This window comes from Notolepis coatsorum (assembly GCF_963971535.1).
Source record: "Notolepis coatsorum genome assembly, chromosome: 1".
In the NCBI taxonomy this organism is placed as follows: domain Eukaryota; kingdom Metazoa; phylum Chordata; class Actinopteri; order Aulopiformes; family Paralepididae; genus Notolepis; species Notolepis coatsorum.
In genome coordinates this window covers 321,096,363-321,111,440 of record NC_140165.1, presented here as the reverse complement: position 1 = coordinate 321,111,440, position 15,078 = coordinate 321,096,363, and the positions used below count along the sequence as shown (strand labels likewise).

Sequence of the window (15,078 nt, the reverse complement as noted above, 5' to 3'; positions counted from 1 at the left end):
AGGATCTAACATCCCAAACAGGCCACCTGGTTTATGGTTTGATTCAGTTTTAAAAATAGACAATAATAAAATGAGTAAGATAGAATAGACAGAGTAAAATAGTGCAATAAGTAGTAGAATAGAATAGACATGAAATGAGCACATAAAGTGCAGACATATAAAATATTTTTTTTTGTACAGTGCAATAGTAGTTCTGGATTATTGTTTAACAGTTTAAAGTCAGTTTAAAGAAAACCTGTGTGTAGGAATACGCAAAGGCTAGGTCCTCACCGGCAGGGTTACCTGTAAGGAAGGGCATCCGAGGTATAAAACTAGCCACAAACCAAAAATGATGACTCCAGTGGCGTGGAGTCAACGCCCGGCCAACCTCACTGTAGTGGGAAAATAGGGACGTAAAACGATGATGATGATGATGATGATGATGATGCTGATGATTAACACTTTCAGTGCCCAGCAGGGGGCGCACATTTAGTGCTTGAATGCCCACCATCCACTTCAATGTTAGCATTAATATCGCCTAATCTATGTTTTAAATTATGGCTATGTGTCTAATCTGCCCGTCGCTTATCAATGACTCATTTTCCAGTCAACATTGTCGAAGCGGATTGTTTTTTTTATCGGTTCATTTCCGTTTTATAGCATTTTGAAAAGCCCTCGTTTTCAAGGAGGGAAAAAAGAATCCGTGATAAACGCCCTGTACTGTAATATTCTAGAACGTTGTCATTTTTCGGCCTATTTATGAATCGTTTTCAAATAAACGCTAGATTATCGATAGTATACGTGTACGTATGCACGCTGGTGCCGCGAGCTGAAAATCGATTCTCTTAGTTCCTGATCGCTCGCACAGTCAAACAGCCATATCACATATAGGGGAAAAGCTTATATCTCCGTGAAAACAGGTCTGATTATCCTAAGACTGGTAAAAATAGATTCATTACCTGAGATCAGATGGTATCCAAATGGATTATTCTAATTCCTGATCGCCATTCCAAAAATCGATCCTTTTATTGATCCAACGCGTATACTGTAAAACACGCTGTGCTGAGGGTCCACAGTGAATCTGATCGGCTCCGGTTACATGCGTGAGAAGTAAAATGTGGATTCCGGAGTTTTTTTTTCTCATCCATTTTCATTGAGTCCAATCCAAAAGGGTGCATTACCATCTGGGAGACGATAGGGGGCGCTTTTTTCACATCTGAGCGCCTGGTTGGGCTGGTTTACCAACGGTAGACTCGGTTGATGAAATATGAATTCAGATTGCTAAAAAAATAATAATAATCACGAGAATCACGGGGCCTCAGAGGGGTGCAGCACGGGGCCTCAGAGGGGTGCAGCACGGGGCCACAGAGGGGTGCAGCACGGGGCCTCAGAGGGGTGCAGCACGGGGCCTCAGAGGGGTGCAGCACGGGGCCTCAGAGGGGTGCAGCACGGGGCCTCAGAGGGGTGCAGCACGGGGCCTCAGAGGGGTGCAGCACGGGGCCTCAGAGGGGTGCAGGGGCCTCAGAGGGGTGCAGCACGGGGCCTCAGAGGGGTGCAGCACGGGGCCTCAGAGGGGGCCTCAGAGGGGTGCAGCACGGGGCCTCAGAGGGGTGCAGCACGGGGCCTCAGAGGGGTGCAGCACGGGGCCTCAGAGGGGTGCAGCACGGGGCCTCAGAGGGGTGCAGCACGGGGCCTCAGAGGGGTGCAGGGGCCACAGAGGGGGGCAGCACGGGGCCTCAGAGGGGGCCTCAGAGGGGTGCAGCACGGGGCCTCAGAGGGGTGCAGCACGGGGCCTCAGAGGGGTGCAGCACGGGGCCTCAGAGGGGTGCAGGGGCCACAGAGGGGGGCAGCACGGGGCCTCAGAGGGGGCCTCAGAGGGGTGCAGCACGGGGCCTCAGCACAGACGGGCCTCAGGTTCAAGAGAGACAGAAACACAAGAACAGAAACCACCATTCGACCACTATCTAACGTTTTATAAATAATATATTCATAATATTTCCTATTTTTACAAAGAATAATAAAACATCTAACATCATATTTCCTGTTTTTATAAAGAATAATAAAACATCTTCTAACATCATATTTCTTGTTTTTATAAAGAATAATAAAACATATAATATCATATTTCTTGTTTTATGAAGAATAATAAAACATTTAACATCATATTTCTTGTTTTATAAATAATAATAAAACATCTAACATCATATTTCTTGTTTTTATAAAGAATAATAAAACATAACATCATATTTCTTGTTTTTATAAAGAATAATAAAACATCTTCTAACATCATATTTCTTGTTTTTATAAAGAATAATAAAACATATAATATCATATTTCTTGTTTTATGAAGAATAATAAAACATTTAACATCATATTTCTTGTTTTATAAATAATAATAAAACATCTAACATCATATTTCTTGTTTTTATAAAGAATAATAAAACATAACATCATATTTCTTGTTTTTATAAAGAATAATAAAACATCTAACATCATATTTCTTGTTTTTATAAAGAATAATAAAACATCTAACATCATATTTCTTGTTTTATAAAGAATAATAAAACACCTAACATCATATTTCTTGTTTTATAAAGAATAATAAAACACCTAACATCATATTTCTTGTTTTATAAAGAATAATAAAACATCTAACATCATATTTCTTGTTTTTATAAAGAATAATAAAACATACATACAGTATGCACATAAGGTGCAGTATGCATACGGTATGTCGCCGTGATATACTTCATACGTTATAGTTTATTTTATTTTATTTATTTAGCACATTATTTAAAAACAGTGCTAGGAGGGAACGTGTACAAAGTTCCACTCCCGTCCCATCAATATCCATAATCATATATGAACGTAAAACATGTAAACATGGTCAAGAAAAGAAACACAAAACAAGATCAGAGACATAAGGCAAACACTATAACGACAAAATGGAAGATAGACACGGATAGATATCATGTTCAAAACACATCAACAAGAGCCAATGACAAGAAAAGAAAAAAGTACAAGAAGGCAAAGGAGAGGAGAATAACATATGATAAATATATAATGAAGAAAAAGAACCAGCCATATTGGTAACACAGGACTAACTTAACCCTTTCTCCGCCGATGACGTGTTTACACGTCATTCCTCGCCATGCGTAATCTGCCAATGACGGGTTACGGCGTCTTTGAGATCAATATTTCATATTTTCGTCATGGTATTCACATTTCACCCATGGAGTCTTTGCTGGTGTTGTAGGACTCCGCTCAACTCTGCAACGCTTCAATACCGCCACCTGGTGGCCGATCGGCGAGTTGCCAAAACCGTAAGTGGCCGGAAGTGCTTAGTCCGTCCCCTATTCTGTCCGGCCACTCGCTATCGCTCGCGGGACTCTATCCAGACACCGTGCATATTGATCCGTTGCCATAACTCAATAAACAACATGATTGGACGTATATTAGTGTTACAAAGGGTCAGATTAAACCGAATATATATATTTATTACTTGAGATACCTTGTATAATATTTGTATATCGTCTGATATCCCTTGTATATTCTTTGTATATATACACGGAATATCCCTTTACCTAGGTACAGGCCAGACCATAATATTCGTTCTCCTATTGGACAGCGACCCCTAGGCGCCAACGGCCATACCCCCAATGGCAAGTTCAAAGCCACCGCCAAGGCATGTCTCAACATGTCCAGGTTTGCGCAGTAATACGAGACAGAACTGAGGTTGGCACTAGATTATTCACCTTACGTATAAATACGTCGCAGGTGGATACAGCAGTAGTTGAGTACCTAAACGTTGAAGCCTTCACCACGATACAACGTGCCGTGAAGTGGGCCTTTTGCCCCTGAATAGAGCCTTGAGAACCGTGTGCGAATAGATAGCTAAAGTGTCAGAGTTTAACGCTGTATCGTCGAGTTCGACTTATTCTATTGTGAAGTAATAGTCTATTATTTATAGTGTATCGTGCGGCTACCGTTCTCCGTGACCATCATTACCACCGGTTCGTCGTACTCTAGCTAGTGCACTTATCCAGGCTGGGCGGCCTAAACTCGCGCCACCACCCGAGGAGTCCTAGACGAGAACCGTTGGATATGTGCACCGGAGAACCTACACCGGCGAATGCAGAGCCTTTTCCGGCTGGATTATATTGCTTTGGTACTGTGGCTGCTGGAGCAGAGAACCGTCTACTCCACTGCTGTGTGGGATCTACCCTGTGAGGAGCACCATCGAGCCCGCCTCTAGGACCACAGAGGCTGGCTAGCTTTCATCCATGCTGTCGTGCATACTGGAGTATAGCTGTTGCTTTGTCTACGGACCAAGGGATTACTGCACTGGCTCCTGTATCTGGAGCCTCGTTATTCCGCGTTGATCCAGACTTTGCTCCCGAACATTCCTCTACCCTGCTGGCTTACAACCGGAGGGAACCCCTTAGTGTCTCCAGCTGACTACGAGTGTGCCTTATATAATTCTTATGCTACAGGTGGCGTCAGTTATACCCATCTTACTATGCTCATGGACTTACGCTCTTGACTTACTTAAGTGTTCTTCGCCTTACAAGCGCAATCATAATTCTCAATCTGTAACCTACCGTTGCTGCTCTAATAATAAATACCTCTAAATAGAACTTTCTTTGTCAAGCCGTATTCTTGTGTGGGTGTTCACCAGATATACCGTGTACTGTATGGCCAGTAATTAAAGTACATAACTAAGTAGTGGTTTAATGATACCATACTCTCAATACAGTCAGGGAATTGTACCCCTCAGTTACAATTAGTATTATACAAACCGGAACTGGATCACCTAGATCAACATCCCATAATAGCGATCTTTTTGCTCCACGCTCATCACCTGGGGTGAGTTTCAGCGTTTTTCTTTACCATTTTCGATACAAACTGCTCTGATCTATATATCACCCATACTACATAAATGATTTAACGTCGGACACGGAATTATAAACGACCCCCCCCCCTCCGGTCAACCGCAGATGATCAGTCAACACGTCTAGGATCATGTACAGTTGAAATTTTTAATCTGGCGTCGATCGGTATCAAACTGCATTTGATGATCTAATATATGCATTTATGGCTATATCTCACGTTCTATGAAATACTGCAGAAAACGATAAAAACATATTTTACTCTAGACCGTATTATTGTATGAATGTGTGAATGAAAAAGTTAAACGTTCCTACATCCTGAACGATAGATAATTGATGTTGAATGGGCCATGGTAATGTCAATTTAGCAATACAATTTAAAAAGTTATAGCCCTGCAAAGAAGGTGAACATCTCCATAGACAAATAGAGCTGGCAGAGAGGCTACAAGGATGTTTATAAGCTCCGGCAAAGAATGGGTTAATATGTTGATGATTCGTGATGAAATTAAATGGCATTTTAGTTGCTTTCTAAAGATAGATACGGAGGTTGTTGACCTCAATGATGTGTTCCAGAGTGTTCCAGAGTTTAGGACCTCTAAAACTAATGTTGACTATATTGCTACAGTATATGCAGGGGTGTAAAAAGTACCCAGAAATTATACTTAAGTGAAAGTATGGGTACTGTCTCAAAATCTTACTTAGTAAAAGTCAGAGTATCTGGCTAAAAACACACTTGAGTAAAAGTCAGAAGTTTCTACTTTTAAATGTACTTGAGTACTAAAAAGTTAAAACTTTTTTTCTGACCGTCTATTCTTCTGATAGCAGGTGTTTAATCAAAGATCCCCGCTTTCTAGTCTTGCACAAGGACCAATCAGCATGGGTATGGGCGGGTTCATTTTCCATCAATGGGGATTTGATTGGCTGTTTTTAAATAAAGCGCAGCCGCAGGATTAATAACGTTAACGTTAGTTCGGCCAGAGAAAGAAATATACTAATTAAAATAGTTGGACCTGCAGGATTCTAACTTTGTACTTTGTAGGTCTGCATTGTAAATGTAAGGAGTAAAAAAGTATGTTTTTTTTCTCTGAAATGTAATTGAGTAAAAGTACAAGTATACAAACCTAATAATATTAGAGTAAAGTACAAATCCCCCCAAAAAAACAGTACTTAAGTATTGTAACGAAGTACACTACTTTACACCCCTGGCTGTTACGCTGATGGAGAGCAGGATGTGAGACGTTTGGTCCTGTTTCCCCCCCAGACACCTGGTCTACTGCCTCTGTGACCTTCTGCTGGAGCTCCTGGTGCCTGAGGTCCCAGAGGAGGCCTTCCAGAGCAGCCTGCTCCACTGCCTCTCCAAGGGCCAGGACAAGAGCCTGCTCCACAGCCTCTCCAAGGGCCAGGACAAGAGCCTGCTCCACAGCCTCTCCAAGGGCCAGGACAAGAGCCTGCTCCACTGCCTCCCCAAGGGCCAGGACAAGAGCCTGCTCCACTGCCTCCCCAAGGGCCAGGACAAGAGCCTGCTCCACTGCCTCTCCAAGGGCCAGGACAAGCTGCTGTTCTGATTCACTGATTGATTGAAAACTTTATTAACAGATTGCAGAACGGGTACAATACAGTACGGCTCAATACACACAATTGTTATTAAGGGGATGCAGACCAGAGAAAGACTTTCGTCTCGTTTACATCAGGGTCCCCCATTTTCAATTCATCATGCTGTCACGAGAACTGTGTGTGTGTGTGTGTGTGTGTGTGTGTGTGTGTGTCTGTGTGTGTGTCTGTGTCTGTGTGTGTGTGTGTGCGTGCGCGTAAGCTGTCCGTGTCTGGAGCTGTGATCGTCCGGTACACCAGCGAACAAACACACCGGGTCTGGACTTAACGTTCGTCCTCCTCGCCGTCTGAAAGCTCCAGGATACGGACCATAATCCACCCGGGTCTGACTTCAATTTAGCCGTCAGTGTAGCCGTGGTGCCGTACGTGGCTTTCGAACGCGGTGTACCGGACGTGTACACACAACACACACCACACATTTGGGCCAGCTTTGATTACGGAGAGAACAGCTCTGATTACGGAGAGAACAGCTCTGATTACGGCGAGAACAGCTTTGATTACGGAGAGAACAGCTCTGATTACGGAGAGAACAGCTCTGATTACGGAGAGAACAGCTCTGGATTACGGAGAGAACAGCTCTGGATTACGGAGAGAACAGCTCTGGATTACGGAGAGAACAGCTCTGATTACGGAGAGAACAGCTCTGATTACGGAGAGAACGGCTCTGATTACGGAGAGAACGGCTCTGATTACGGAGAGAACGGCTCTGATTACGGAGAGAACGGCTCTGATTACGGAGAGAACAGCTCTGATTACGGAGAGAACAGCTCTGATTACGGAGAGAACAGCTCTGATTACGGGGAGAACAGCTCTGATTACGGGGAGAACAGCTCTGATTACGGAGAGAACAGCTCTGATTACGGAGAGAACAGCTCTGATTACGGAGAGAACGGCTTTGATTACGGAGAGAACAGCTCTGATTACGGAGAGAACAGCTCTGGATTACGGAGAGAACAGCTCTGATTACGGAGAGAACGGCTCTGGATTACGGAGAGAACAGCTCTGGATTACGGAGAGAACAGCTCTGGATTACGGAGAGAACAGCTCAGATTACGGAGAGAACGGCTTTGATTACGGAGAGAACAGCTCTGATTACGGAGAGAACAGCTCTGATTACGGAGAGAACGGCTTTGATTACGGAGAGAACAGCTCTGATTACGGAGAGAACGGCTTTGATTACGGAGAGAACGGCTCTGATTACGGAGAGAACAGCTCTGATTACGGAGAGAACAGCTCTGATTATGGAGAGAACAGCTCTGATTACGGAGAGAACGGCTCTGGATTACGGAGAGAACAGCTCTGGATTACGGAGAGAACAGCTCTGGATTACGGAGAGAACAGCTCTGGATTACGGGACGACACCTGGTTTGTGTTTGTGATCCTGTCGTCCCGATGCCTCTGTGATCCGCCGTGTGTTGAAAAGCAATCACGTGGTCAACGCGTGGGGAAGAGAAGCCTTCCTTCAGTCATCCGGCCCGTTTCCTGTTCCCTAAAAGCCTCCAGCTTTGGACAAACTCACTTCAGATGGACTTCACGCCCTCGTCCCTCGTCCCAGAGCGTGAGTCCAGAGGAGGCAGCAGTTGTGCTGGGTGATCACGGAGCAGGATTGTTTTGCCTTTGTGTTCCCTGTGTTTACATGTCCGTATCCTCCACGTCCCTTTGTCTGTGCCACACATGTTACTGTACCCCGTCGTGACTCGAGATCAGATCAAACGTCTCTATGGCGACGGTGGCCATGTTGTGCCCTGCGCTGGAGTGTTGTGCTGTAATGTGAACAAGCGTCAGACTCGGTCAGACGAAGGATAACTTCTAAAGCGGTGCGTGAGGAAGACGTACTGGAGGTCGACTCGGAGGAACGGGGGAGATGCTCGCTGGAGGTACATTTACATTTAGTCATTTAGTCGACGCTTTTATCCAAAGCGACTTACGAGTGATCTGCAAACACCTGGAGGCACGTTAACAACGGCACACACATGAGCCACAGCGTCAAACAAATGAGGCCAGTCCCCCACCCTGAGTCTGAAGTACATTCCTGTGAATTCAACACTAGAGTCTGAAGTATATTGCTGTGAATTCAACATTTGAGTCTGAAGTATATTGATGTGAATTCAACACTAGAGTCTGAAGTACATTCCTGTGAATTCAACACTAGAGTCTGAAGTACATTCCTGTGAATTCAACACTAGAGTCTGAAGAATATTGATGTGAATTCAACATTTGAGTCTGAAGAATATTGATGTGAATTCAACATTTGAGTCTGAAGAATATTGATGTGAATTCAACATTTGAGTCTGAAGTATATTGATGTGAATTCAACATTTGAGTCTGAAGTATATTGATGTGAATTCAACACTAGAGTCTGAAGAATATTGCTGTGAATTCAACACTAGAGTCTGAAGTATATTGCTGTGAATTCAACATTTGAGTCTGAAGAATATTGATGTGAATTCAACACTAGAGTCTGAAGAATATTGATGTGAATTCAACATTTGAGTGAAGAATATTGATGTGAATTCAACACTAGAGTCTGAAGAATATTGATGTGAATTCAACATTTGAGTCTGAAGAATATTGATGTGAATTCAACATTTGAGTCTGAAGAATATTGATGTGAATTCAACATTTGAGTCTGAAGAATATTGATGTGAATTCAACATTTGAGTCTGAAGTATATTTCTTTGCACTTTGAAGAACTGCCCCCCCCCCCCCCTTCCCCCCCCAGTACTGTATGATGGTAAATATTAGCTAGATATGATGTGTCTGTAGTTCAGGATGGATGCACGGGGCCCTGACCAGGAGGTGGTCCTCAGGATGGATGCACAGGGCCCCTCACCAGGAGGGGGTCCTCAGGATGGATGCACGGGGCCCCTCACCAGGAGGTGGTCCTCAGGATGGATGCACGGGGCCCCTCACCAGGAGGGGGTCCTCAGGATGGATGCACGGGCCCCTCACCAGGGGGGGGTCCTCAGGATGGATGCACGGGGCCCCTCACCAGGAGGTGGTCCTCAGGATGGATGCACGGGGCCCCTCACCAGGGGGGGGTCCTCAGGATGGATGCACGGGGCCCCTCACCAGGGGGGGGTCCTCAGGATGGATGCACGGGGCCCTCACCAGGAGGTGGTCCTCAGGATGGATGCACGGGGCCCCTCACCAGGGGGGGGTCCTCAGGATGGATGCACGGGGCCCCTCACCAGGGGGGGGTCCTCAGGATGGATGCACGGGGCCCCTCACCAGGAGGGGGTCCTCAGGATGGATGCACGGGGCCCCTCACCAGGAGGTGGTCCTCAGGATGGATGCACGGGGCCCCTCACCAGGAGGGGGTCCTCAGGATGGATGCACGGGGCCCCTCACCAGGAGGGGGTCCTCAGGATGGATGCACGGGGCCCCTCACCAGGGGGGGCCCCTCAGGATGGATGCACGGGGCCCCTCACCAGGAGGTGGTCCTCAGGATGGATGCACGGGGCCCCTCACCAGGAGGTGGTCCTCAGGATGGATGCACGGGGCCCCTCACCAGGGGGGGGTCCTCAGGATGGATGCACGGGGCCCCTCACCAGGAGGTGGTCCTCAGGATGGATGCACGGGGCCCTCACCAGGAGGGGGCCCCTCACCAGGGGGGGGTCCTCAGGATCACGTTACAGTGACGGCCCACTCCCATGGACACGTCTTAACACGGATTGTCTTAAAATAATGGGCTGACACTTGATATCTTACACAAAAGGCCAGACTCAATTCCATAGTATATTACTCTCTATAGATAGATAGCAGAAGCTACAGTAAAAAAAAAAAAAAACGGATTTAGTAGTTCAGTTTAGGGTTAGCTAAGATTAGAAGTCATTATTTTTCCCAGATCTATGTTGGCGCTGTTCATTACCGTCCCGGATCATGGAGCCTGAAGACATGGTGGTGTGAGCGTCGTGCCCCGTCTGGTACCGGCTCCTAAAGACATGGTGGTGTGAGCGTCGTGCCCCGTCTGGTACCGGCTCCTAAAGACATGGTGGTGTGAGCGTCGTGCCCCGTCTGGTACCGGCTCTGAGCGTCGTGCACCGTCTGGTACCAACTCTACAAGAGGAGACTTGGCGTCACACGTGTTGAGTTACTCAGCGGTCAGATGCCACGTTAATGCTCTACAGAACACTCGGTGCTTTCTAACTGACCCCGCCCTCTTTTCGTGAGCCTCCAATCGGACAAATGAGGGACGTGTTGTGATTGGAGGATCAGGTAAAGAGGCGGGGCTTGAGACACTGCTGCACTTTGATCCTTATCTTAATTCCAAACCAATCGCCCCCAAATCATTAATTTCTGTATTCTTTCTTTCCATTTGAATGCATTTTTTTTTATTGTGTGTATTTATTTGTACTATACTTATACTTGTTTATTTGTTTGATTGTACATAATTAATTTGTTTTCTGTCTTGTTTAAAGTCAGAAAGTCGTTCGATCATCTATTCAATCAATTTAGAGGTGTCATGCTGATACAGTATAGTACAGTGTTATACAGTATACAGACCGTGGTGACCGATTGTCTTGCCGGAGTGTTTAGAACCCGCCCCCACGCCGCAGCTCGGCCGAGAAAACAAGCCACATAGTTTCAAACGGAGTGCAATAGCGGCCGCAAGGCGTTAGGCGGCGGCATTGACCGTCTGCGATCTCAGACCCATTCAGGACAGCATGCACAAGGTGCCTCGATTGATTATGAATGGCAATAGCGAATAAAAGAAATAACGAAACAGAAACGTAGCTCTACGTGAACGGCACCCAAAGTGTTAAGGCTGTATCTTCTCACGCCGCTGTACCGTTAAGGCTGTATCCTTCATCATGTTCACCAGGTCTCTCTACTTACTGTATGTGACATTTTGTTTTCTGTTCCATCTTCTTGGGATTTTCTGTAAATCACTGCCAGAAAAACCAGCAGCAGCCCTGGAGTGAGTTGTGTTATGATCTTATTGATTGATTGATTGATTGAAAAGTTTATTAACAGATTGCAGAATGGGTACAGTACAGTACATCTCAATACATACAATTGTTAAGGGGATGCAGACCAGAGAAAGACTTTCGTCTTGTTTCCACCAGGGTCCCCCATTTTCAATTCATCATAACATATATGACATACATGACATACAGATAGACAGTACTGCTACATCTATACATTTATGACATATCAGATTTGCAAATACAGTACTGTTTGTGATACAAAAGTGTCCAGAAAAGGAGTGTATATACATTTGGCGTAGAAACTGTACATTGGAGGAGGTTGGTGGGGTGGGGTTGGGTGGGTTGGGTGAGGGCTGTACATTGGAGGTGGGGGGGGGGGGGGGGTTGGGTAGGGGACACACACACATTTTACACTGTACATTGGAATATTGACAAAGCCTTACTTGGTCATTTACTGTACAACTAGGTTAGGACATTTGTAGGGGCCAGTTTCGAATTGCAGTCTCACGTAGGTGTTTTTTGAGAGTGTTTTTGAAGGTGGGTAGTGATTCACATTCCTTTACAGCTTTAGGCAGGGCGTTCCACATTGATGTGGCATAATTGCGAAACGTGTTTAGTCCCTTGTTTGAGCCGAATCTGGATTTTACATGATTTGTGGAGCTCCCTCTGGTGTTGTGATCGTGGTATTCACTGACCTTTGGGAAGTATTTTGACATGTACATGGGTACCTTGGTCGCGTAGTGTATCTTGTAGACCAGGCCCATTGCAAGTTGCTGTACTCTGTCGTCTACTCTAAGCCATCCTAGGTTGTCAAAGTGGGCAGGGGTGAGGTGGGTTCTAGGAGTCAGGTCAAGTAGTAGTCTGACTAGCTTGTTTTGAGATGTTTGTAATTTGTTTTTTAGTGCCTTTGAGGTGCTTTGGTACCATGAGGTGCAAGCATAGTCGTAGTACCCTTGAATGAGTGCTCCTGCTAGACTCGAGTCTTCAGGGTATTCTTGTTTACCAGAGAGGAGATCCGGTACAAGAATCGCGTTCGTTGGTTGACTTTTTTTATTACATTGGATGCCATTTTGTCACAGGAAAGATTAGCCTCTAGGATGGAACCCAGGTAGGTAATTTCATCTTTCCTTGTGATAATATTGTCACCCACTGTAACCGAGAAGCCGTCGGTCTTGCTGAGTTTGTTATTTGAGCCGAAGAGAATGGACTCTGTTTTGCCCATGTGTAATGATAGTTTGTTGTCGGCGAGCCATATGCAGATTTTGCCTAGTTCCGAGCTGAGGGCTTTTTCAACCTGTAACTTGTTCTTGTCAGAGACCAGCAGGGCTGAGTCGTCCGCAAACAGGAACAAGTTGCAGTCACAAGCTGACGACATGTCATTTGCATAAATTAGGAATAGTAGCGGTCCTAGTATGCTTCCTTACTGTCGTGATGTTAAGAAACCTGGTTAAACCTGTCGTGATGTTAAAGGAAAATTAGCTTACCGTCTTCTCCAGAGAGAGACAAGAAGATAGATACCGGTTTCCTCTCTGCATGCGTTCAGTAGAAAGCTATCTGGCTGCACGTTAGCCTAGCTTAGCACAATGAATGGAAGCGGACATGACCAAGTAGCCTTCGGGAGAGGTGTTAGTTGGACAATCCCTAGGCTACCCGGTCATGTCCGCTTCCATTCATTGTGCTAAGCTAGGCTAACGTGCAGCCAGATAGCTTTCTACTGAACGCACGCAGAGAGGAAACCGGGTATCTATCTTCTTGTCTCTCTCTGGAGAAGACGGTAAGCTAATTTCCCAAAATGTTGGAGTTTTCCTTTAAGAAAACTGGAAAAGCATCTGGTGTAGTAGCCTACTGTACGCGCTCTGAATGTGACGGCTTCTCACTGCGCTGTCGGCTCTGATTTTCACTGCATTGCTTTTAAACATCGCTGGTAGTTTCTCGAGCATATTTGCAAAAAAAATCAAATAAAACAATAAAATGACCGAACGTGGGTTATTAAATCTTTAACTGTTGTTCTCACTCGTTATTTACTTGGACTGAAAAAGGTAATATATATATATATTTTTTGAACCTGCTGTTCTGTTAATCCGGCCCGGCGCCTCGCCTGAGTTCTGACACTCCGGTCCGACCCGCTCGCCCCTCCAGGTTTTTTTTAGGAGACGTGATTACGCCGCATAATGTGTTTCTTGTCATGTTTTTAGAGGAAGGTTATTGATTAATCAAATCAAGCCTCACATTCAGGTCGTTAAACTTGTGTTGTGGCATCGTTACCCGTAAGGTATTTTTATCGTGGCGATTATGTGTAAAGTAGTGTATCAGAGTAACCTCTTGTGTAGCTGAAGCAGTAGGTATTTACTGGGTCTGCATATTAATATAGACCCAGACACACGTTATTAAAATGTTCACCCTTTTTATGGGCATTCTCTTATGTTTTATGGACATATAGTGAAGAATGTCGAGTTTGCTCTGAACCGGGTAAATCTGCATTTTGCTATGATCTACAGTAGCTCATGGAATGAACTCCAACGGTCCTTAACCCTTTCACTGCCACACGACAGAAGGTTAGCCCTTTACTATCACACAACCGACGGCGATGCTCCATCATTAGCTCCGCAAATGCGGAGCTAATGATGCTAATGATGGAGTAAAGGGCTAACCTTCTGTATTGTCACAGTGAAAGGGTTAGTTTCAAGTTTCAAGTTTCTTTAATATTTGTCATACAGAAGTACAGAATACTTTTATACAAAATGCTTCTTACTGTTGCGCTCCAGAGACTGTGCAAGACAAGATAAGTATGAAATAAAATAACATAGTAAAATTAGAAGTAAAAAAATTAGGTCACAGTGTTCAGTTTAGACATATGTACAATGTTCGATGCAGAATAGACGTAGTTACCATACAATATACAATACTGTGCAGTGTACTAATATACAATACTATATAGTGCAAGGCAGAAATGGGACGAGGTGCAATTTAGGTACAATTCACAGTAGGTGTACGAGTTGTAGTGCAAATCCTTTATCAATAAATATAAAGTGTAAAGTGTGTTTGTGTGATCTAAAGTGTGGAGAGTGGGTGCTGCAGTGTGTTGTTTGTTTAAGTGAGTGTGTGCGTGTGGGTGTGTGTGCTGTGTGCATTTGATGGTTGTTGCATAGTGTTTATTGTTCCTTGAGCAGCCTGATGGCCTGGGGATAGAAGCTTCTTCTGAGTCTTTCTGTGCTCGCCATGAGACTCCGGTATCGCTTGCCTGACCGCAGCAGTTCAAAGAGGCAGTTGTTCGGGTGGCTCAAGTCCTTAATAATTCTCTTAGCCTTCCCCGGTTAACCGGCTGTCGTGGCAGTGAACGGGTTAAAGCTGGAGCTTCTCTCCTCTGTGTTGCAGAGTTTAACACCTTGATCTCCAACCTTTGTCCATCAAGTTGTACGTGTTTTAATTCATTTGTTATCCTGACTTGTCTTACTGTTGTGATTTCACATGCCGTGTGATTTTACATGCCGTGTGATTTTACATGCCGTGTGATTTCACATGCCGTGTGATTTTACATGCCGTGTGATTTCACATGCCTTTGTTGCTTAACTCTGTATGTTCACTCGACGTGACTTTAAAAGAGGGGGACCTCCGTTGCCTTTCGTTACGTGCCAGGCTGTGTGTTACGTGCCAGGCTGTTTGTTACG

At 45.1% G+C, this 15,078-nt stretch overlaps 1 protein-coding gene across 1 annotated transcript in view; it reads left to right on the top strand.

Moving 5' to 3' along the window:
* The window catches only part of snx19b (sorting nexin 19b), a gene marked incomplete at its 3' end in the record, with an annotated part of 130,309 nt that extends 122,237 nt beyond the window's left edge, over nucleotides 1-8,072 (top strand). The window contains exons 14-17 of the mRNA XM_084312035.1: nucleotides 6,130-6,410; nucleotides 6,820-7,413; nucleotides 7,502-7,920; nucleotides 8,004-8,072. Coding sequence (XP_084168161.1) covers nucleotides 6,130-6,410; nucleotides 6,820-7,413; nucleotides 7,502-7,920; nucleotides 8,004-8,072 — 1,363 coding nt within the window. The remainder of the gene's footprint in view (nucleotides 1-6,129; nucleotides 6,411-6,819; nucleotides 7,414-7,501; nucleotides 7,921-8,003) is intronic.
* Nucleotides 8,073-15,078: the final 7,006 nt, after the last annotated feature.